Source organism: Colias eurytheme, chromosome 4 (assembly GCF_061535395.1).
Source record: "Colias eurytheme isolate Ceu_HAF_F1 chromosome 4, ilColEury1 Martin Lab GWU primary, whole genome shotgun sequence".
Taxonomy (NCBI): Eukaryota; Metazoa; Arthropoda; class Insecta; order Lepidoptera; family Pieridae; genus Colias; species Colias eurytheme.
The window spans coordinates 11,539,079-11,564,326 of NC_142983.1; the positions used below are offsets into that span (position 1 = coordinate 11,539,079).

General features: G+C 36.5%; 1 protein-coding gene across 1 annotated transcript in view; it reads right to left on the minus strand.

Moving 5' to 3' along the window:
- Positions 1 to 9,608: 9,608 nt before the first annotated feature.
- Positions 9,609 to 25,248, minus strand: part of Reph (Regulator of eph expression) — a 67,610-nt gene continuing 51,970 nt past the window's right edge. Inside the window, exons 5-8 of the mRNA XM_090101473.1 lie at positions 22,293 to 22,490; positions 21,478 to 21,705; positions 11,835 to 11,937; positions 9,609 to 11,508 (exon numbers count right to left, since the gene is read on the minus strand). Coding sequence (XP_089957599.1) covers positions 11,854 to 11,937; positions 21,478 to 21,705; positions 22,293 to 22,490 — 510 coding nt within the window. The 3' untranslated portion in view covers positions 9,609 to 11,508; positions 11,835 to 11,853. The remainder of the gene's footprint in view (positions 11,509 to 11,834; positions 11,938 to 21,477; positions 21,706 to 22,292; positions 22,491 to 25,248) is intronic.

Sequence of the window (25,248 nt, forward strand, 5' to 3'; positions counted from 1 at the left end):
ATCGAATAATAAATTTTATTAATATAACCTGTGTTTTATTGAGTTCCGAGAGATGTCCTCAAATCATGTCATGTATGATTTATCATAAAATGCAGCTATTCAGGATAACAGAAATATATTTGTACATCATACATGCAAGCGCGGATCCAGGGGGGGGGTCACGGGGTCATGACCCCCCCCTGGGCTAGGTCCACGACCTAAGTGGACCACTAATTTAATATTAACTTTTTTAAATTAACAAATTAATACTGTTCAATATGATGTTTTTATTGAATTTTGAGACAAAAGTAATATCTAAACAATGAAATCAATTACAAACGCTAACGGAAGAGAATATAACAAAAATTATAGAAAAAATTTATTAGGGCCGGCGCCCACTGCTGGCACGGAATGGCATGGCAGGGCAGAGGTTTTTAATACTAATGAAGTTATTTTGAATCTTATTTCAATCAGTTTAGAATTCAAGTTACTTTATTTCGATGCCACGATGCCGCGACGTGTTGCAGGATGCTGCAGCATGACGCGGCACGCCGCGGGATGCGGTGGCATGACGTGTCTTGCTGTTTCATTCCAAGGGATGCCGCGGCGCGCCAATGCATCCCGCGAGGCGTATGCGTCACTTTGGGGTCGAGTAATTATGATTACTAGCTAGTTGAAATAAGGTTGAAACTTATGCAGCATTAGCGCGGAGCAAAACTGATGGATGCCAGAGTGGCTGGGCTTTTAGCAGGATGCTACGGCATGCCACTGAATGCCGCGGGGTGCCACTGCACGCCGCGGGATGCCATTGCACGCCGCGGGATGCTCTGCCGTGCCATGCCGTGCCGTGCCGGCAGTGGGCGCCGGCCCTTAGGGTCGACCTGTGGTCGTAATTTAAGGACAAATACTTAACAGGTTTTTCGATTAAAAAAAAAAAACTATAACTGCGGAATAAAGTGTAATGGTAAAGTTGTACTTATGTAATTAATTTTTTTTCTACAACTTTTGCTGTTACACTTTTCACACAAAACCTCAAATATCGAAATATCCCAGTTCGTGGATAAGATATAAAATAGCAAAATTTTTTTTCAAATGAACACTATAAAATACAGTCAAATTACAACAAAAAATCGGCCAAGTGCGCGTCGGACTCGCGCACCGAGGACTCCGAGCAAACATATTTTTTCATTGTTGTATCTTGTTTAAAGGATTTTTTTCTTTATCTGTGCTTGTAAGTGCTTAAGTCGTAGCTTTTAACCAAATTTCAAGACTGTGTTCACGGGAAGTACCTACCTTGTAGGTTATGATTGATGATTCCCTTGCAAGTAGTTGCGAATTACAGAATATGCGGCTCTAATTGCTTTTTCTTCAGATTTCGTTGACATAGAATTTGAATTAAATAACAGATTTAAGTTATTATAGACCTGAGTTCTGATGTGAATATCAATTAAATACATGTAGACGTTCATGAGTAAAGGGATTGTAAGTTTAAAATTATTTAAAAATATATTATTATTTAATTTAATTATATAATTAGGGTTCTCGCAGTTATTACTACATCTGTGCTATAACACGATACTTTTTACTCAATTTCAAGGCTGTGTTTACGGGACAGGGTGCTCCCTGCAGGTATTGATTCCCTTGCTAATGTCGAAATCCTACGGTCTACGGTCCCTTGATGCTGTGAAAAATTCAAACGTTTTAGCCAACGCAATCAAAAGATGCAGCTGTAATTGCTGAAATTTTTCGACACTCCCTAAGAAATCAAAACCTACAGGGTAGTTCTCGAGTACACAGAGTCATGAAATTTAGTACAATCAAACGTCTTATAACGCAGACTAGCTTACCGCCCGCGGCTTCGTCCGCTTTCTCTAAAACCTTATAAATTATATACTATTCCTCTTGAATCACACTATCTTTAAAAAAACTGCATCGAAATTCGTTGCGTAGTTTTAAAGATAATCATACATAGGGACATAGGCACAGAGACAACGACTTTGTTTACTAATTGCGAAATGCATGAATTTTTCCTTAGATTATAATATTAAAAAATATTTAAAAAAAGATTTAATATTATAATCAGAACAGAAGATACAGCCGATGCCGCAATTTCGCAAATTTCGACATTCGCAAGGGAATCAAAACTCAAAACCTACAGGGTACTTTCCGTAAACTCAGAATCTTGAAATTCGGTACAAAGCAACATCTTATAGTACAGATACAGGAATAATTGCAAAAAATATATATCTTTCAAGTTTGTCTGCCTGTGAAGACCCTTTTTCTCAGGAACGCGTGGAGGTATCAATCTGAAATTCATACCGAATACTCAAATCTACGGTTCCTTATAGCTGTGAAAAAATCAAACTTATAAGCCAACGCAATCACGGCATAAATGGCTGTATCTTTATACAGCCATTTATGCCGTAAATTATCGCAAATTTCGACATTATCGCAAGGGAATCAAAATCTATAGGTATTGTACTACTTCCTGTGAACACAGAGTTCTGAAATTTGGTTAAAAGCAATATCAGCACAGATGGAGGAAAAACTGCTAAAACATACATTTCATGCTTATCAACATTCGCAAGTGTTGAATCAAAACCTACAGGGTACTTCCCGTGAACACAGAATCTTGATATTTAATCTTTATTTATTAGAAACTTACGTCTTATAGCACAGATAAAGGAAAAATCGCAAAAAGCATAAATTTAATATTAAAACATACAAAAATGTTTGTACGGAAATCTTGGTTCGCCAATCCGACTCGCACTTGACCATTTTTTTTAAATCTACGTATCAATTAAATTAAAAAAATATAGCTTTTGAAAATTGACCACGTCTATGTGACCCCCCCCTGGCACTAAAGCTGGATCCGCCCTTGCATACATGTTGTATAAACATTTTAACAGGACTAGTAGTTCAATAAGTAGATTGAAATTTGACCTATAGGCTATAACTTAAAAATTCGAATTGCCAATTCTAACTAGCTTCCCGTCCGCAGCTTCGTCCGCGTGCTCTAACTAAGCAAACTATATACTAAAACTTTCCTCGAGAACGAAACTATCCATTAGTGAAAACAGAATGTGTGAAAGGGAAAAAATAAAAATCGATGCAGTTTTTGAGTTTATCGTGAACAGACAGACATACTGTGCATACGCACTTGATGACTTTGATTTATACTAATATCAAATATGTAGTGATAGTTTTTACCCGACTACGGCAAAGCAAAAGGAGGGTTATGATTTTGACAGGCTATGTATGTATGTATGTATGTATGTATATATGTATGTATGTATGTATGTATGTATGTATGTTCATCTGTTCCCTCGTAACTTCTAAACTACTTATCAGAATTCGACAAATGACATATCATTAGAAGCGTCTTAATTGTCCGCTGGTTATAGGCTATATGGGGTTTCACAAAATCTAATGTGGCGCCCTCTAGTGGACAAAACATACAGAGTAAAAAAATAAAGTTAAGATAAATATGCCGTGTTTGGTATCATTTGAAAGCTTTTTACTTGCACATTTTGAATATACAGGGTGTCCCACTGTTGGTATACTAAGCGCAAAGGAGGTTATAGTTTTGCATACGCTGAGTACGTAAAAAATACTTATAAAATTCCAGACGCATTTTTTTTTCAAATAGATGAATTCTTAAAACTCTATGTGTACACCCATAACAAGCAACCCGCCCAACTTTGCCACCAACACGTGAGCTATCATTTAAGATTATGTTTTCATAGACAAAATGCTCACATTAGAGAAGCGGTATATGCCGGCTGCGCGAAGCTAGAGAAGAAAACATGAATTTTCAGGAAAAATTTAACAAAAAATTTTTGACGTAATTTTGTCGTTTAAGTATTTTTTACGTGATCAGTGTATACAAAACTACAAGTCCCTTCGCGCTTAGTATACCAATAGTGGGACACCCTGTATATGGGTCGATCAACTTTTAATGGTCCGACGGTACACGCATCATGTCCCTGAACGATAATTAATAAACATGAAATCAGAAAGAGTTAAATTGGTTTTAATTATATTCCTCTTAATATTTTCTAACATTATTGTGAACAATATTTTACTTGCTTTATTAATTTGTGCGTAGTTTCATGGTTGTCCAGAGACTAAATGCAATTTTCCAGTACTATCACATTTGTCCCCAAGCTACTATGCATAAACAAACTTCGCATCACGAACACATACTATCACGACCATAAATACCAAATAGACTTCTTGATTCAGTTCATGATTATTGACATAAAAACATACAAATATTTTTTTTTTATTGGATATAATACGTTTTTCAGGCATTTTACTTTTGTCCCCATAAATCATCTACATGGCACAGGTCTCACAGACAACCGTAATTTAGTTATGGAAACAAAACACAAATGGCGCGGTAGATTCCTAAACAACAAGCTAAACACAACAATTAACTGTCGGGCTCAAACGCCATTTTGATTTGTATAAAATCACGGCAACAGTCGTCCGAGCGATGTTGGTGAGTGTGGGGTGGCTTTATTGTCAGTCCGTCAGACAACTGTGATTAAAGCATAAGTACTTGATGCATTGTTATCAATTATACTACACGAGATGCGCTTTTGTCTATAATTTAGTGTGAGCTGAGATTAATATATAAAATAACAATAGTATTTGCTTGGCGGCTCAAAACGTTAAAAATGTCCCGCGGACAACCAGTCACTGGGCCAACCAAAGTGGTTGTACCATGGACAATTTGGTTGTACCTAGGACAATAATTATATAAAACTTATACTTTAACAGTTAAATAGTTCATGTTTTGTTTATTACTCGGCTGTTTCGGGAACACATTTTTATTACGCGATTTTATGTCTAGTTTAATTGTAATTTTAACATTTCAAAAATCAAGACGCTACTACTACAACTAAGATGTCCCCATATGAAAATCACATTATACTTCATTCATTCAGTTATATCGAGAATCAGTTCATTTTAATTAAGTAAAATCAATAATGCGATACGTAACAACCTCGCCTTAATAGTTTTTTTGTAAAAAATATCACTATTTCCGCTTTACTGAAACTTTTTTATATATGAAACATTATTTGGTTGTTCAAAAGACATCATTCGTTTCAATTTTAATAAAAATATTTCGTATTTTGGGTGTAAATAGAACAAATATCAAAATATTATTTATTATTTAATATTAGAAGAATTTGTTTTAATTCTTAAGGGAATTTAACATTTAAAAAAGTACTATTGTGTAAGTTGTCCAAAGGACATTATTTCCCGTGAATAGATCGGTTCGTGAAGGTAAATCCACAAATGTATTAAATCAACTGCACTGCTGCTTATATAATCTTAATCTACGAAGAATTATCTTCTAAATGAAATAGTAAAATGCTGAAAATTAAGTAAAAAAAAAAAATACGAGAAAATTATGATCGGGACCTTTAAAAATTGATTGACCCATATATATATATATATATTATGTACTAGCATTTCCTTGTGACTTTACCTGTATTCATGGGCTGATTGCATATAATTCACATCTTTTCGTTCATAGCTTCTTTATTAGTTCATCAATTTAACTTTTGTTTTATACTTTTTCAGCGTCGTTTTTTGTCGTAGTTGGGTTTTAGTTGTTTTACTTTTTATCTTGTTGAATTGTATAGCTGCAGTAATTCAGGAAGGGTGAAATTAAAAAAACTTTTTAAATGCACTAAATTTTATTCTTAGTTGTCCAGCATCTGTCGAAATTCGCTGCCATGCAACGTGGTCAGCTATATAGCACGGCAATTAGTAAAAGAGAAGTTTTTATGAATGCGTACTGGAAATATTTCGGCGCAAAAGCAATTAGGTTCTTATGGTTATTATTCAACAACATTTAAGGAATACTGAATCATAAATATACCTAATATATTATTAATTTTAATAAAAAAAAAGGATATTTTAAATGTTGATGGAATTTCACTTATTTCGATTACATTTTAATGATTTTGAAATAAAAAATTGCGTCTGGCACCTATGTAACAACGAAAAAAACGTCTTGCAATAAAAAAATTATGTCTCATGGATCTATCTAAAGGCAAAAGATTAAAAATTACGCGTTAAAAAATGACTTTAAATTAAGGATATTTTTCTGTGCAGATAAGATGCGCACTAATAAACGCAACCACTGCGACAGCCCGGACTCTAACCGAAATAGCAAGAGGAACAGTATATCAAAGAACCAACTATACTAAAATGCTCTCTTGTCAACGTTGGTAGCTCCTATACGATACATAGAAATCTAAATAACAAGGCAATAGAAGTCGTAAGCGCGCGTGACATTGTCGCCGCTCAGGTGGTTACCATACCACCAGTGCGTTCGTCGCTCTTCAGTTGTTGCTGAAACGTGCGTGAGTAAACATGGTGTGTTACAGCATTTCCCAGTGCGGAAATTCTTCCATAAATTGTAATTATACCACAGAGTACAGACTAATAATAATATACTACGTATCTAGTAGATAGATATAGATAGATATTATTAATTATTATTATTAATTATTAATTATTAATTATTAATATTAATTATAAACCTTACTATAGGTGTTAAATGTAAGGTATTAAAAAAATGATGCATTGTTTAAATAGAGATTAGAGATTATACGTTTTGGTCTTGGGGACTATATATATAAGGGGAAAACATTTTTGTTAGCGTTATCTAGAAGACTTATTTTCGATAGTAGCGTCATCTAGCGGCTCCAAACATTGTCAGTCATCATCTACTTTGTGACTACACCCATGATTTATAATTTATAGAAACGGTGCATTTTAATGAACATCTTAAAATTTATACTCGATAATTTTACGTAAAAACTGATAATTTTTCCTACCGCTTAAACCTTAACAAAAAAGACCAATATGATAGAACGCTTCTGATACTACATACATAATTATATTAATATGTATTAGCTTTCCACCCGCGGCTTCGCCCGCGCAGTTAAAGAAAAACCGGCATAGTTCCCGTTCCCGTGGGATTTCCGGGATAAAACCTATTCTATGTCCTTTCTCGGGTGTCAAAATATCTCTATACCAAATTTCATGCAAATTGGTTCAGTAATTAAGGCGTGATTGAGTAACAGACAGACAGACATAGTTGCTTTCGCATTTATAATATGGATTTACAAGTATTACGAGTGTCACCATAGTAATCGAAATAACAATTAATGACACAGTCGACCATTCTTATTACCTATCACGTTTAACACAAATTTCAACCTTATTTCTATGAGTTTATGTTCAAAGTTATATCTATTGAAAATTTATTTATTTATTTATTTGTCAGAATTGTGGTAATATATAAGGTCACATGATTCAATCAACAAAACAGTCCACACAATTCGCCAAACAATTGGCATACAAATTTTTCACGATTACATTGCAGATTATATAAACATACATACATCCAATAACATCAAAATTAACAGGTTTTTATTAATACATATCACGCTTTAAAAAATTCATTTAAAGAATAGAAACATTTTCAACCACACATCACAAATTGACAACCTCTGTTGTAGAAAAGCCGAATTTTTTCGTATTGGAGCAAAAATAAACAAAACGTCTCATATACTTAGGGATGTTATTCTAAAATAAACCGTAAATTCGTGCGTTAGGATACATATTAAAAAGCTTAATTTAATATTCACTAAAATCAAGCTGTCCAATAAAAGGCATAGTTTACTTGTGTGTACTGTTTAGCTATCGGTTTAAATGTGTTGATTTTGGCGACAGCGGTTTTCATACGAATTATGACATTATAGCACTTCTATTTGTCTTGTTATTTAGATTTCTATGTAAACCTACTTTACAAACAACCAATTTTTTATGTTAAATCCTAACATACACAACCTTGCTTTTTATAATATAATAGACATATTTTTCATTATTGTGGAAGAAGAAAGTAAAAAAGAAAGGAATATGTATTACTAGCGGTCCGCCTCGGCTTCGCCCGTGGTATATATTTCGCAATAAAAGGTAGCCTATGTTCTTTCTCAGGGTCTTAAGATTATCTGTGCCAAATTTCATCAAAATCGGTCCAGTAGTTTATGCGTGAAAACCATACATACAAACCTTTCCTCTTTATAATATTAGTATAGATAAAACATTTCTCTCCAGGGATTATGTAATAAATAATAATGTAAGGCCAGAGCAGATTAGCCAGCTGTTCAGATACAATATCATACAATGTTTCATGTCATGGTTGCTGGAGAATCTATACCATTATCTGTGTTATTACAATAAAGCGGAATTAGTTTTTCATCGAAATTATCTCTTATTTTGTATAGTTCAGTGGAGCATCAAGGAAAATTTTTTACAATAATCAACTCCTGAAAGTATATGAAGTAAGAAATAAGCGGTTCAACTAGCTGAATTGAAAATACTCTCTCGGATTTTGCATCATATCATTGCTTTTATATAATATGAACCCGACATACATAAGACTTATATAAAGTCAATCATGGAAAAAAATCATGTAGGTACATAGGCAGCGGCGGCCTTACCCATTGCGAGGCCCTTTGCTCTTCGTGAAATGTATGTGATGCGAAAGTAGGTCTGGTTGTTTGGTTTAGGTATTTGTCATGTTTGAGGAGAAATGATAAAGTTATACAAATGAATAAAATTTGAGTTTTAAAATATTTACATATTTATACATAGAAAGATTTACCAAATTAACAAATACAGAAATGATAAGTTTTAAAATTGATGTTTGCGGCTTTTCCTAAGGCTAAAATCTTTAATTAAAGCACAATATTCCAACGAATGAGCTACGTCATTTTCGATTGAAAGTATAGCAAGGGCTGAAAGCCGATCTTGTGTCATCGAATTCCTCAAATATGTTTTAATAATTTTAAGCCTCGAAAAACTCCTTTCAGCAGACGCAACTGTCACAGGTGTGGTGTATTTTGTGTGTGTTGTGTGTGGTGCGGACTATTTCGATAGTGGGGTAAACTTCAGTTAATTTGTTTTCTATTATGTATTTCAGCACCGAGATAATATCGTCGTTTCCTTCATACACACGCATGAACATACTTAGTACGTACACGCACACATTTTCATTTTTTTAAATTTGCTTGGGTGGGTTGTTGCGCGAGGCCCCTGCAAGAGCGAGGCCCCGGGCGATTGCCCTGTTCGCCACCCCCTAAGGCCGCCGCTGTACATAGGTATATAAGTAAGTACTTGAAATTACATGCTGAACTGAATTTTGTTCTCAATTATTTGTTTCAGTAAGTTTTTGCATTCCACTATGTATTAATATCTATGTACCTACTATTAAGTAAAGTTATATCAGTTAATGAATAATTTTAATTGTTTTGTGGTAACTAGTATGAAAGAAAAGATAAAAGAAAAAGTAATCACAGATATTTAGATATTTCGCCAAACAAGCCAACAAAAAGCTCTTATAAAATGTTTTCTACATCTACTTTTAATTTTTGTCTGTACTGAATTAATAGACCGTGTGTATTAGAAAATTTATCAGTGAAACAGATTTGATATAATATGCAGATAATTAAGAAAACTATGAAAATATGTTTGTAGTATGTGGATTCATTCAGGAAGCTGGGTTTGCTTCAAAGGTAGTAAATAAAATAAAACAAGGATTAAGATGTGCCATTGCTCACTCTTTATTACGCATGTTAATTCAATATATAAAAACATAATATAAATTATATTGTAAAATATCACCACTGATCGTCGCGACGCCACTGCGACCTCGGCTCTACGAAAACTTTCACAAAAATAACTTTTCGCCAATAAACTACGCTCTCGTAAACAAAAATATAGCGAATGTGAGCCTCGGCCGCAGAGCGCGACTGAGTAACGGAATCGCAGCGAAACGGAACAACACAACACGAAACGATCAACAAACGAGCTCCGCCGTACAATTTGTTATACCTACTACATCTAAGACTGCACTTAGCCTACGCTTACGCTATGTACAGGGTACGCCCACTTCACAATTTGTTAAATGTCTCTATCGTTAAATTCACTGTAATTCACTCGCACCACATATTTGTCGTTCTATTACAACTGTCGGTCCCCGACCCGACGGAGCGACGGGACTCCGGCCCCGCTCAATGAACTACGAACGAAAGTTACAGCTAGGTATAACGCAGTTCAATAAAGAAACGAATCTTCAATGGCGGCGCTTATCATTCCCTCTCGCTTACACACGGCCGTACGGCATGCAAAAAAAATGGAAAAATAAAATCACTAAAATGTACTTATTTGATTTTCCCTATAATAGTTTTTATCATAAATTTACATTGACAATTTTATGCATTCGCGAAAGTAAATAGTGTTTTATTGGAATTTGACAAAATATGTTCTTTGGGAAAAGTTGTTCAGTTTTGTGGGCTCATTACAAATATTATGGGGATTTTGTTACATTCTGTATACTTAAATATGATAATTCATATAAATACACAAATACCATAACAAAAAAGTTTGTCAACAAACAATTTGAAATAATTAATAAAATAATTATCCATTTACGTTATTTTTATTTTCTTTTTTGCTGACCCTACCATACGTCAGTGTCAGCTTTGGCCGCCATTGAAGATTCGTTTCTTTAATGAAACGCAATATACAACCCGCTTGTGCCGGCACGAGCGCGGCCATGTTGCCGCCATAACACTCTGTACACATAACACACGGGACACGGGCGGCGAAAATCCCGAACCGACCATAAAAAAACTCCATATTGCACAAAAGGCCGCGCTCGTGCCGGTCGACGTTGAACTCATAAAAATATTTTGATAATCTATAAAGGAATCACGTATGCGCGGCTCGGGATTTTGCGCTCAACGAAAGTATGGAGACGTAGACTGGGGCTCCGTTTCGTTGAGCGCAAAGGCCCGGCGTCTCAGTCGCAATTCGAGATCAAAAACGTGCACACATGTGCCCCCCCCCCCTCCCCCCACACGGGGCCGGGTGAGACCCGCACGGGGCTAACAACGACACCGTTCACAACGACTAATTAAAAAAACTCGTTAAGTGACTAACAATGGCCTCGTACAAAACGCCCGGTCGCGTCCCGGTGTATAACGGCTTAAACGCGGTATTCAAAATGAGTAAATACTTCCAAAAACTACGTTCGGTCGGCGCGACGGCTTCTATCGGTAAGTTTGTACTTTGATCATTGAGTGTAAAGGAACTAACACTGGAGCGATCTCGATTCAATACAATGATATGAAAGTCAAATAGTCGTCTAAAATCGTCCGTGGGAGCCGTGGGCCCGCGACACCTGCCGGTACCGCGGAGATACCGCGCCGGTACCGTGCCTGTACCGCGCCGGTACCGTGCCTGTACCGCGCCAGTACCGTGCCTGTACCACGCCGGTATCGTGCTTGTACCGCGCCGGTATCGTGTTGGTACCGCGCCGGTATCGTGTCGGTACCGCGCCGGTACAGCTCCGGTACCGTGCCGGTATCGCGCCGGTCGCAGCGCGGACTCACGCGCAGCGCCAGGCTTGTACTGCTTGCGGGCGACTCCCTGAATCTGAAATTGAGAAGAAAATATTTTAGTATCTTATAAAATAATATTATGAAATAAATAAAAATGTATAAAAGTTTTATATTGATTCATAGGAATTGGAAATCGTCAGTCGCTTTTTAAATGTCGGGTCGGCAGAAATGTCGGCAGGTGTATAAGTGTCGGTTTTTGGACACAGATCAAAGGGCGCTTGCGGCAAGCGTTTACACGTTGGCGCGCGCTTAGTAGCCGCTGTGACCTCGCGACGAACGCACGTTCATCCAGTTTTGATAACAACATGAGGGGCTGGTCGAACGTCTAGAGTTTATTGTTTTTAACGCCCCGATACACACCTGCAGTGCGCCTGCGACATCACCAGCAGAACACGGAGAGCTCGCCGCCGTGCGCGCCGCCCACCGCGCGCCACGACCGCACGCCGCCGCCGCCGACCTTCAACTGACACAACCACACGTTAGCACGCGCTATTATCACTACGCTATAGAGGACTACCCTCCAAAATTTCAGATCGAAAATCGTACAATGCAGCTGAATGCGACTGCAAATACGGTCCAGTTAGTTTCCGAGTTTATTTAGTGCTAAACAAACCAACTAAATAAAAAATGTGTCTAATTACGTTTAAATATGTCAAGTTACGACAATTAGTTTCATAAGTTACCAATAGATGGCGACACTTTAGATTTGCATCGCACTAGCGAAATGTTTTAATGAATACGTATAAGAAATTTCATGTTGATTATCTGCCTTGTGGATCTTGTGTAACTTGTGTAATATTGTGTTAAAGTAAAAATAAAGTAATTTAAAGTGTTGAGTGTTTAAGTGAATCCCGCCAAAACGTCATTTTATACATGGTGCCGAAACAAAGGATGGACTTTGAAAGACAGAAAAATTTCCGATAAGTAGAACTTGTAAAAATTTCATATTTTATTATATAGACTTGGAAAAATATTTGGGATTTTATTCTAAGGACTTGTGAAAATTTGAGAATTTATTGTATGGACTTAGAAAATATTTGAGATTTTATTCTAAGGACTTTGAAAAATCTGATACTTTATTATATGGACTTAGAAAATATTTGAGATTTTATTCTAAGGACTTGGAAAAATTTGAGAATTTATTATATGGACTTTAAAATTTCTGGATTATTCTATAGACTTGGAAGATTATTGAGACTTTGATAATTTTAGAAGAAAAATTTATAAAACTAAATTATTAATATTTAAACTAAAATGGCTTCAAAATTAATTAAAAGTCAAGCGGATTTGTTACTTAGATTAGAAAAGGCACAACAAAATTTTAGGAAGAGTCCGAAAAGTAGAATCACTAAACAGTATTTGGAAACTAGAATAAAAAATTTGGAAGATTTTTATTTGGAATTTAAACGGAATCATACAGAGCTAATTCAAATAGTAACATCGGAACAAAGAGAATCATTGACATATTTTATGGAAGACGATTATGACAAGTTTGAAGAAATTTACATAGACCATATGACTGAACTAAAAGAAAAATTTGAAGAAGTGCCCAATAATCCGATATCAACATCAATTAATACGATGACAAGTGACGATGTAAAACTGCCAAGAATACATTTGCCAACATTTTCGGGCAAATACGAGGAGTGGCAGACATTCTATGATATGTTTTTGTCGCTAATTCATAATAACGAAAAATTATCACCGGTGCAAAAGATGCATTATTTAAAGAGTAGTGTCTTGGGAGAACCTGAGAATTTATTAAGAAATTTTGCTACTGTTGATAAAAACTACCAAGAGGCTTGGAACCAATTAACAAAACGATACAATAATAAAAGATATAATTTAAATGCTGTTCTTAAAAAGTTATTTGGACAAAAACAAATTAATAGTGAATCTGCACAAGCGATTAAGCAACTTCTGGACACAACTACATCAGTATTACAAGCGCTTAATAATATGGGAATACCAACAGCAACTTGGGATGCAATTGTAATTTATTTGGTGGTTTCAAAGCTCGATGTACAATCACATAAACTATGGGAGAATCAGATAAGCATGTCGTGTGCCGATGAATTACCAACTTGGTCACAGTTAGTGGATTTTTTAGAAGCAAGATTTCGGAGTTTAGAGATGGTAGATTCTGGAAAGCAACCTATAAGACATGAGACGTCACAAAAGAGGCAATTGGTTAAAAGTTCTTTTCACGGAGCTATCCTACAGAATAAGAAGACAGAGAATGTATGTTCAGTTTGTGGTGACAATCATTATATAAATGCATGCACACAGTTTAAGAAGCAAACAGTAGAAGAACGAAGAAATCACGTACAGAGTAAGGGCTTATGTTTTAATTGTTTGCAACCTACACATATTGTAAGTAAATGTCGACAATCAATTTGTTGCAAGAAATGCGGACGTAGACATAATACTATGTTGCATTTAGAGAAGACAGGATTCATTGAAAACACTCAAAGGACACAAGAAGAAAATGATGGGATTGAGAATAAAACTCCGTCTACGCTAGTAGAATCAAAGATTGTGGCAAATTTTGCCAAAAGAGAGCATAAAAGCTATCATGTTCTGCTAGCTACGACACTACTTAAGGCTCAGTCAAATAATGGTAACTTATTTATGGTACGAGCATTGTTGGACCAAGGCTCGCAAGCGTCTTTTGTAACTGAAGCAACTGTTCAGTTACTCGGTCTTAAACGTACATCTGTTAATAGTTTAGTATCAGGTCTGGGAGATGGTCAAATGCATATTAAACATGTAGTAACCCTATGTTTAAAATCGCGTCATAACTCAGAATTTTCTATTAATGTTAAGGCTTATGTATTAACTTCACTTACGTCTATGCTTCCATGTGTGAAATTAGATGCTCCTAAATGGCTCGAACTCGAGAATGTAGAATTAGCGGACCCAGGTTATGCAACACCAGGTAAGATTGATGATTTATTAGGGGCAGAAGTTTATGCTGAGATTTTATTAACAGGTATGATGAAACAACCCAAAGGAAATTTAATAGCACAGAATACGGTCTTTGGTTGGGTTTTATCGGGTAAGGTATCTGATTCACTTTCAGATAAATATAAGGCTAACAGTTTTCATTTACAGGTTAGAACTAACGATGATTTTTTGAAGCGTTTTTGGGAATTAGAAGCTGAACCAGATATGATTGTTAAGAAATTTACAAGAGAGGAACAATTGTGTGAAGAGCTATATGAAAAATCAACTGTAAGAAATCGAGATGGAAGGTATGTTGTTACATTGCCATTTAAAAATAAGGATCCTGAGTGCCAGTATGGAGAATCGATGGATATAGCTAAGAATAGATTATTCGCTTTAGAAAGAAGGCTTAAGAATAATTCTAAATTATATGAGGAATATAGACGAGTAATAGAAGAGTATTTAGTTCTTAATCATATGTCTTTAGTCGAAGAAGATGATTTAGATAATCCAACGGCTGTCTATCTTCCGCATCATGCTGTTGTACGGGAGGATAAAGATACGACAAAGGTTCGTGTAGTTTTTAATGCTTCTAGTAAGGGAACAAATAATGTGTCATTGAATGATGATCTTATGATTGGACCAAAAATCCAACAAGATCTCAGACATATATTAATGAGGTGGAGAACCCATCCCATTTGTATAGTGGCTGATCTTGTCAAAATGTACCGTCAAGTACGTATTAATCCAAGACAGACAAATTTTCAGAGAATTTTATGGAGAACTTTACCGGATCAACCAATTAAACATTTTAAATTGCTCACTCTAACATTTGGAACCGCGTGTGCACCATATCTTGCTGTTAAAACTTTACAACGTTTAGCAGAAGATGAGAAACTCAAATTTCCAGTAGCATCAGAAATTACTAAAAATGATTATTATATTGATGATCTAATGACAGGTTGTGATACATTACAAGAAGCTAAAATTATTTACAATGAAATGAACAAATTAATGAAATCTGGAGGATTTACACTTCAAAAATGGAGCTCTAATTGTAAGGAATTATTAAAATATATTGGAGAAGATAATAAAGAAAATGAAGAATCTATGCTAATTAAGGTTGATAATATGGTAAAAGTTTTAGGAATTTCATGGAATCGTAGTTCAGATAGATTTGTTTATACAATTAATTTACCGGAGATAAAATTTCCAGTCACGAAAAGACAAGTTTTATCTAATATTGCTCAAATGTTTGATCCAATGGGTTGGATTGCACCAGTAATCATTGTTGCTAAATTATTTATTCAAAAAATATGGAAGGCGCATTTAGATTGGGATGATGCATTACCGGAAGATTTGAACGAAATGTGGCTTAACATACGACAGCAATGCAAGGATATTCAACGGGTAGAAATACCACGGTGGATTTGTTGCACTAGTCAAAGTCATGTTGAACTTCATGTCTTTTCAGACGCATCAAGATCTGCTTATGCTGCTGCAGTTTTTATGAGAGTCATCAATCACGATGAATCCATACATGTCAGGTTAGTATCAGCTAAAACAAAAGTAGCACCTATAGAGAAGGAAGTTTCTATACCTCGTTTAGAGTTATGTGGAGCTGTGCTTGCTGCGAAACTTGTGAACGAAGTATCTCAAGTGATGAAGGTATGCAAAGATAACATTTACGGATGGACTGATTCTACAATCGTTTTAGCATGGTTGAAGGGCGGTGCAAGCAAATGGACAACATTTGTAAGTAATCGGGTATCAGAGATTTTAACTATTATGGATTATGATCAATGGGGTCATGTTTCAACCGAAGCCAATCCTTCTGATTGCGCATCTAGAGGTTTGACTCCAACAGAATTACTTTCTCATTCACTATGGTGGTACGGACCGGAATGGTTGAAGAACAGAAATATTGAAATGAAAAATACAGAGATAGTAGATACGAATGAAGAAAGAAGACAAGTATCGTTAATGGTTAAACAAGATAAATTTGAAGATTTTGAATGGTTAAAATTTTCTAATTTGACTAAAATGCTAAGGGTTATTTCTTATTGTCGAAGAATATTACTGAAGAAGGAAGAAAGAAAAATTTTGCCGAAGTTTGTAACAGTAAATGAAATGAATGAAACATTAGAGAAATGTATTAAACAGGTTCAAAGAATTGCGTTTGATGAAGAGATCAAGGATTTAGAGAGTAAAAAGGATATACCGAAGAGAAGTCCCCTTCGTACTCTTTGTCCCATTTTAGATCGAAATGGAATATTAAGAGTCGGTGGTCGGATTGATAAGGCTCACGCAAACCATAACACGAAGCACCCGATTATTATGCCAGCTAAGTCTCATCTTACCCAGTTGTTAATATCGGATGCTCACGAAAAAACTATGCACGGTGGACCGCAAATCATGATGAATTACATTCGGACAAAATATTGGATAGTTCGCTGTAGGGATCTAGTAAAACAACATTATAGGAAGTGCCTCACGTGCTTACGATATTCGAAAGCAGCGAGAGTGCAGTTAATGGGACAGCTTCCAGATACTAGACTGAAGCCTTGCAAGCCATTTACGGCAACTGGTGTTGATTATGCAGGCCCAGTCAATATTAAGTTTTCTCCAGGTCGAGGGGCAAAGTCTTATAAAGGCTACATTTGTCTTTTCGTCTGTATGGTCACAAGGGCTATACATATTGAGGCTGTAACAGATTTAACCGCTAAGGGATTTATCGCCGCTTTTAGACGCTTTACGTCTAGACGTGGACGTTGCCAGGATTTGTTCAGTGATAATGGCACAAACTTTGTTGGTGCGGACAAACATTTACGAGAAATGTTTGACTCTGCTAAATCTAATTTACCTAATGAAATTGCGGAACTTCTTACATTGGAATTTACGACGTGGCATTTTATACCGCCGCAATCACCTAATTTTGGAGGGATATGGGAGGCCGGAGTGCGTTGTGCTAAGAACCATTTGAAACGGGTCATAGGTGACAGCATTTTAACTTATGAGGAATTAGCTACAGTACTGTCACAGATTGAAGCATGTCTTAATTCTAGGCCAATTTCTGTTATAAGTAGTGAAGCAGATGACCCTCTCCCACTGACCCCAGGTCATTTTTTAATAGGTGAACCAGTTATAAATATAAGTGATCGTAATTATGATGATTGTAATATAAATAAATTAGAAAGATGGAATGTTATTCAAAAAATGGTAAATAATTTTTGGCGTAGATGGTCTAAAGAATATTTGGTTACTTTAAATCAGAGGTATAAATGGAATTCGAAATTAGAAGAACCTAATATAAATGATATTTGTATAATTAGAGATGATAACGTTCCACCTTCTAAATGGATTTTAGGAAAAATTGTAAACAAACATATTGGATCAGATAATATAACTCGCGTTGTAACAATTAAGTGTAAGAATGGATATTTAAAACGACCGTTGAGTAAAATTAGTGTTTTGCCTAAATAAAATGATTAGCTAATAGAATAGAATATCTTATAAAATTGTTAAACTTTAGAAGGTCAGTTGACTGAAGTGTCGGATGTATTTTGTTTGGTTACTAGTTTAACGCCACTACGTTGATGTATCACGGTGGGCGGTTACGTTTTGTTTAGTTATGTTTTGTTTTGTTTAGAGGTATATTTTAGTTGTTTTTTTGTTACGGACTAGTCCTTGGTGGGCGGAATGTCTAATTACGTTTAAATATGTCAAGTTACGACAATTAGTTTCATAAGTTACCAATAGATGGCGACACTTTAGATTTGCATCGCACTAGCGAAATGTTTTAATGAATACGTATAAGAAATTTCATGTTGATTATCTGCCTTGTGGATCTTGTGTAACTTGTGTAATATTGTGTTAAAGTAAAAATAAAGTAATTTAAAGTGTTGAGTGTTTAAGTGAATCCCGCCAAAACGTCATTTTATACAAAATGTATTATAATATAAGTGGATTCAACATCTAAAAAGTAAAAACTAAAGAGCTTAAAAGATAAACGAGAAAAATAAATTCTTTAGAAATTTAATTCCTCTTTCATTTACTTGTATGTATTTAAAAATGTTATGTAATACGACTTATGTACCTATTATTAAAATTACTACACTTCCATAATTACTCTGTCTTTACCCTCTAATCATGATGATCTCTAAAATTATCTCTTTAAACGATATATGCAAACAATTAATTAAATTAAATTTCCTTATGATAACAGAGACACAAAACTTATATGTATTTTGGGATATGTATCAATAGATAAAACCACTTGACTAGAAGGTGTGTATAAAGGTAATTTGCTATATACCAGATACCTTATCTGTCATCTAACAGTCAACTATAATCAGAATATATGTTATCTTCTATTATATACTGTGATAGACAGCTGTTTGTGGTATCTGTTAAGATAAACTTTATCAGTTAAACATATGACTTGTGATATCGGAAAATGTAATAAACTACAACTAATAACTATGTCTTTTAGAGCTGCAAATCTTAATCATATTATTATATTAATCATATTATATATTATGTTATGAATTTTTAGAACTTTACAACTTATATTTCAAATGAATGAATTAGTGTAATTAGTACATAATGTCAGATGTGTGATTTATGTTTTTTGAGCTGATTGAAAACTGAAAATTTATCATTCCATAAAACAATTCATATTTTGTACTCGAACAGACAACCAAAAAAACAATGAGATAGCTTTTTACATAATACATCAGAGTACGTATTTAGAAAGGATTAATTAACAGGAGTACGATAAAAGAGAAAGTGTACCTAAACATTATCGGTTTCTCACAAACTTTAATGCAAGATTAAATTAAATGGAGCTGCGTATCGTTCACGTAGTTTGATAATTTACATTTATTTATTATTTGAAACGAACTTATTATTTGAAACGAACTTAATAAGTGTAGAGTTAAACTATAATTTATTTTAAATTAAATGTTGCGTGAGCGTTTCCAGTAACTACTTTTAATTTACTACTTTGATACAACGATCCAAAACATGATTTAATTTAAATAACGTTAGAAGACGTTTAGACGTGCATCAGCAATTTCAATGGAACTTCAACGTCATTCAAGTAAGTCCTTTTTACTGGAATATCGGGAATCTACAGGTATCAAGAAGCCATCAAACGTCTCTGAGTGCAGCTTATTAAATGAGACAGGCAATCGATAGCAAATGCATTGCATCGTTACAAGCTTGTGTTCGGTGCGCGCGCATTTCCCATTGACAGCGGTTATGGCGGGAAACACTCATTGAGCGGGAAACCATTGTATCTATGGTTATTTATGATCGCCATGTTGGGTTTCAAGTGACGTCATAATATCTATTCGTAAATAGGTCTGTTTGAGTTAAGGATAGGTACTAGGGTGGCTATATTTATGCATCGCATGCATATGGGCTTTAATTAGTATTGAACTGTGTTGGGTCTTTACTTGTTTCTATTAATGACACGCCTTTTTATAAAAAACAAAAAATAAAATCTAATGGATACTAGCGATAAAGTTTATTCTTCCTTATTTTTATGCTTAAACACGCCTACGCCTGGGCTATGGAAAAAATAGTTTATTGTTTGTATTGTTATCTTTATAACAGAAATTTCAACTATTATAAATTAAACCATAGACAACTTTCTTCGTGATGATTTTAAAGCTGGCAACATTAATTCTACTTTGTCTATGTCACTGCATCATAAAAATAGGAAATAGAAAAGCGCAAGGTGCAGTGCAGTCGCGGTCACACGCCTTATCACTTATCGCGGGGTCACTGACCCGTATGCGGGTGTAGCAAATAAAACCAGCCCCTTTGTTCTTAAATATAATTTTTTCTTATCTTGAGATGTTTAATCACGCTATTTTTTGGTATAGAGTTAACTATTAATGTTCACGGAGCATTTTTTTGTGAAACATACTTACTTACAACATTTTAAATACATTTTTAAACATAATTATTAATTAGCAATTACCAACATGAAATAATAAAAAATAACGAGGAAACAAGAACTTGATTTTTAATAAAACTGAACTTATTAGCGTAAATCAAACATTGTAAAATAAATTTTTATTATGATACATCGGCTGGGTTCAATGAGTTCATATCTATAGCCATATATTCATGTCATACCTGTTTGCATGACATAACACCACGAAATAAAGCACAAATCTTTATTACGTTCAGGCGATAAGCATCTAAGCTCGCCTCAACTAAATCCAAGAATAAAGAATAATAAAGACTACAGCACGCGAAGTCATTAATAAATTAACGTATAAAAATGTGGCATTTACACACGCGGCATGCCGTGGGAATGTAAGCATATGCCCCTAATTATGCGATGTGAAACTTAATATGCCTAGCGAAATAGAACCTTATTTCACGGTAATATGATTTAAATAATGTTTTCTAATGGCCATCGAATGAACGCAATTTATATTTTACTAAATTGTTGTTTTGAATTATCCTCGCGTTGTAAATATTGTATGATAAATGAAAGTACTGTTAATTGGAAAAACGTGGAATAGTGTGGATAATAGATTATGCACAAGCCACTAACGCTAAGGAACTAAGAATTGTGAAAAATTATTATTGGTGGCATTATTATTCTATATGTAGGTAATTACTTATTTGGTTTTTGAAACCTTTCAATTTTAGGAAAATGAATTCCATACTTCATTATTCAGTGTAATTTACGATGATAAAAGTCCCATATATACACGTTTAAATTATCTATAAAATCTGTATTAAATTGTTATGTCATTACTTTTGATCCTGTGCATGAAAAATTACCCTGAAAGTAAAACTTTTTAAATTTCGTTAAAAATTTTTTAAATTTCTGCATGTGAGTGCGTGTGTGTGAGTGAGTGTGAGTGAGCACGCACGCGTTTGTGTGAGTGGGTGTGTTTATGAATTGTGTTTGTGTGAGTGGATGTGTGTGAGCGCCTGTGTGTGCGTGTGTACGTTTGTGCGAGTGGGTGTGTGTGTGTATATGAGTGCGTGTGTTTACGTGTTAGACATTAGTGCCACTGTGTATAAATACCTGTTGCATTTTATCAAAATCGAGCGCCGGGCGGTGCCTCCTGGGCGGCGGCAGCGGCAGCCGGCGGCGGCGCGGCGACGGCGGCGCGCGCCAGCACGCGTCCCCCGCGCCCCCCGCACCCCCCGCACTACCCGCCCCCGACCCCGCAGCACTAACCCCAGCTCCTGCTCTCCGGGGTTTCAATGCCTCTAGAGGTGGTGATGTGCGGAACCGCACTGGCGTCTCCACCTGGAAACGTATAGGTATAACTCTGTAATGGTCTTCGAAGGGTTGTAGAGATCGTGGCTCAGTAAGGGTATAAAAAAGAGAAGGAGAATGGAAAAACATCACAAAAAATCGCTTGTAAGTTTGAAGGGGGAAATTATGTTTGTTTGTGTGTGACGATGGTTTCGTTTACATTTGAAACAAACTGGTTACATTCACTGACTTATCGTCCCATTTACAGACTTTGGTTTAAGTAGAGTGCTGGTGCCTGGTACGGGTTCTTACTTCTCTTCTTCATAATATGCATTTAATTTTTTTGAAATGGGAAATAGTATACTTGTCTGTCCTATGAAGATATTATGTAAATTAAAAATTTTATGGAATTTATTCAAAATTTCCTGTTTAACTTGGAACTTTCATTGAAATTTAAGAATAGAATAATGTTCACATACTATTTACAATTGATGCACTGTTATTAACGTTAAAACAGTCTAACAGAATTAATTGAAAAAAATGGTAGTAAAATAAGATATAGAAAATATACCTCGCAAAATGATCGCGCAGAGCGTTGCAAGTGTTAGTCAGGCAATGTGTCGTTAGTTGTGGCGCACCTTAGTGTCGTCGTCGTCCGAGGAGGGCGCGCGCGCCGCCAGCTCGTCGTCGTAGGGCTCCGCCGGCCAGCGCCGCTTCTCCGGGGCCGCGCGCGCCGGCGACGAGGCGCCGCGCCGCCGCCCTTCGCCGCGCCCCTCTCCGCGCCCGTCGCCCCGCGCGGCGCCCGCCGCTGCACCCGTCGGCCCGCCGTTGATCACCTGTACCACCCTTCTGTCATTCATCCCGCTCGCCGGCCGACTCGTGCGGTCAGTTACACCAAACGCATGAGCTGATGGATTTAGTGAAGCGCATTCGCGATAAAAAGCGACGTTAATAGTGTACTTTGCTCGCAGCGAGCCGCCAGCGGAAGCTGCGGTAACGGGCCGCGCGACAAAAAACTGTCGCCCGGTGTAATGTCTCGGATCGAAACGAGTTCGCGGAGCGAGCGAGGGGACGGAAGAAAAGAAAAGCGGTAGTTAGAGCTCGGGCGACGTCTTCGCTGAATATTTCAGCATGTAATTGCACAAGTCGCAATTCTCGTCCATCAAAGCGTCGCGTCATTACACGGCTGAATTAATGACCGGAGTCGCCCGCCCCGCTACCGAGAAAAATGCGGCTCGACGTAACCGGCGAAAACTGCGGCCGGCCGCTCGTTCATTATGGATGCGAGTCGAAAAAACCACACGACAAGGGGCCGATCTAATGGAATAGCATAAATTACTAGCTCACGGTTATGGGCGCCTAACTGCCGATAAAGCCCCGATTCGATCACGTGTCGCAATATTATTATGACGTTTACGGCCTATTCGTACGCATTTTGGAGGCAATCGGAAGCGCTTTTATGGATCGCGTGTGCCATCTCTGCCGCGCTGATCGAGCGCGAACTTCTAACTTTCCTGACGACGTTTTATGGCCCATATTTAATAGAAGTCATTATAATAAGAACCTATATGAATATTAAAAGATGTTCTAAAACTGATACCGCTGATTCTAAATTCGAATAAAGAAGATAATAAATAGTATAGTCCAGAGAGTAGCAAATTCATGAAACACAATTTTATTTATTCGCAAGTTAAATTCTATAAAGCTACACTAAAAGAGGTATTTTTTAATCCTCAACTTCCATCCGTACAACTGAACTAAAGAAAAGTAAGTAAAACTTAAGTAATTCACAGCAAAGTTAGCTTGTACAGTTGCGGAGAGCGAGGCGCACGAAGTCTCCGAATTTCACGGTTCACTGGCTCACAAAGAGATCATCCGACTATACTAATCCCGCTGCAAATTTTAGTTACCTAAAAATTACCCATGCCTATCCGTCGCCGGCACAAATTGGAAGAGTTCTCGTTACAAAGCGTCTTTGATACTCCCGCGACGAGCGAGATATTGTAAACACGTAACCCGCACTCTCACCCGTTTAACTATCGCGCTAAAGAGATTAAATTATATATCATATCGTTAAGCGCTCCGATGAAAGCCTCTCGATGCTAAACCCCGATAAGAATGAGCTTAGATAAGGAAGCCAAAGAGGTTCACAAAAGCGACTACAAAGTCGCCACGAGAGGCGACGCCGTCAGCCCGCGCATTATCTCACACGATTTAATATGAAACCTATTCACCATTGTCCGTTTATTCCTTACAATTAAAGCGCAGACAAAAGAATTTCTAATTTTCCAACCGAGCGGAAGATAAACAAATGTTATGTAAGCAGCAGACGAAAAAAGGAAGACCTAACAAAACGTAGACTGTTTTGTCTCTTTCTATTAAAACGGGCAAAATAGCTTTAACTGGAGATGAGTACACAGTCATGAAAAGTGCCGTTTAGCATAATTGTGTCTACAATCTGCACGCTAACTGGAGGCGTAATGGCGCATCACGTGATGGAAATCGGATATAATATTAGCGCAGGAACGACACGTTCCGAATGTCGAGCGGTTCGAATACAATGTCTGCATATCAGTTACCGTAAGACAAAAGTTTAGGGGACGTAGACAGCTATTTTGTCGGTCGGAGCCTCTTAAAGGCACGTTACGAGTAACAAGTAACAATAGAGGAGGCGCCTACCCGCCGTGCGTACCCTGCACAACCCTGCGCCGCTGCGAGGGGAGTGCGGCTCCTCTGCGCTGGATCCACGTACTCGTAATCACACCCTGTACTACGCGAGCTCCGCTTTGATATTGCAAATTACTACCTTCCAGGCTTACACCGCTACAAAGTTGGAGCTTTAGCTTAGCGTCTTATGATATTTATAGTTGTGTGGTCTCGATTATCCGTGCTTCAGTTATATGGATGCATTTTGGAACGGTAATTACATCATTCGTTAGAACTGAGACACGAACAATTTAGTCAGATAAGTTACTAAATAAAAAATAATTAAATCTCGAACGTACGTTATTAAGAGATTTCAATGTACATACACATATTGAGGACAAAAATATAAAAGCAATAGGATGAAAGTAATTTGCTAGGGCCGAAATTTCTTTTTTCTCTATCAATTATCCCGATTCCGTTTATCTGAATGACCCTCCACATTAATTAGTCCGGATAATCGAGCCTCTTCTGTAAAAATCCAACGGTCGTGAGAAAATCGATTCGGATAGAAAAGGAAACGGTCGGATAAAAGTATTGAAACAATAGACTAGTCACTAGATAGAAGAGAAGTATTTTGATTGACTCGCGGGAGGCGTCAGGCGAACGGCGGTGGGCATGTATCTCGTCGTGGGAAAGATACATCGTCGGTTTTATTCAACTAATTTTTGCTACCCGCTGCACTACGGGGCGTTCACCCGCCCTGATATTTTAATCTTTTTGCGTAATATCATTAACAGAGCCGTTTTTGTTAAAAACTCGGCCGGCGCATTATACTAATCATATTAAAAGATCTCCTCTTAAAGTCGTCTTAACCAAATTATTCTTGGCGGAGTTTTAGATTATTTCAATTCTGATTAGAATAATTAGTTGGGATAAAATAATGTCATA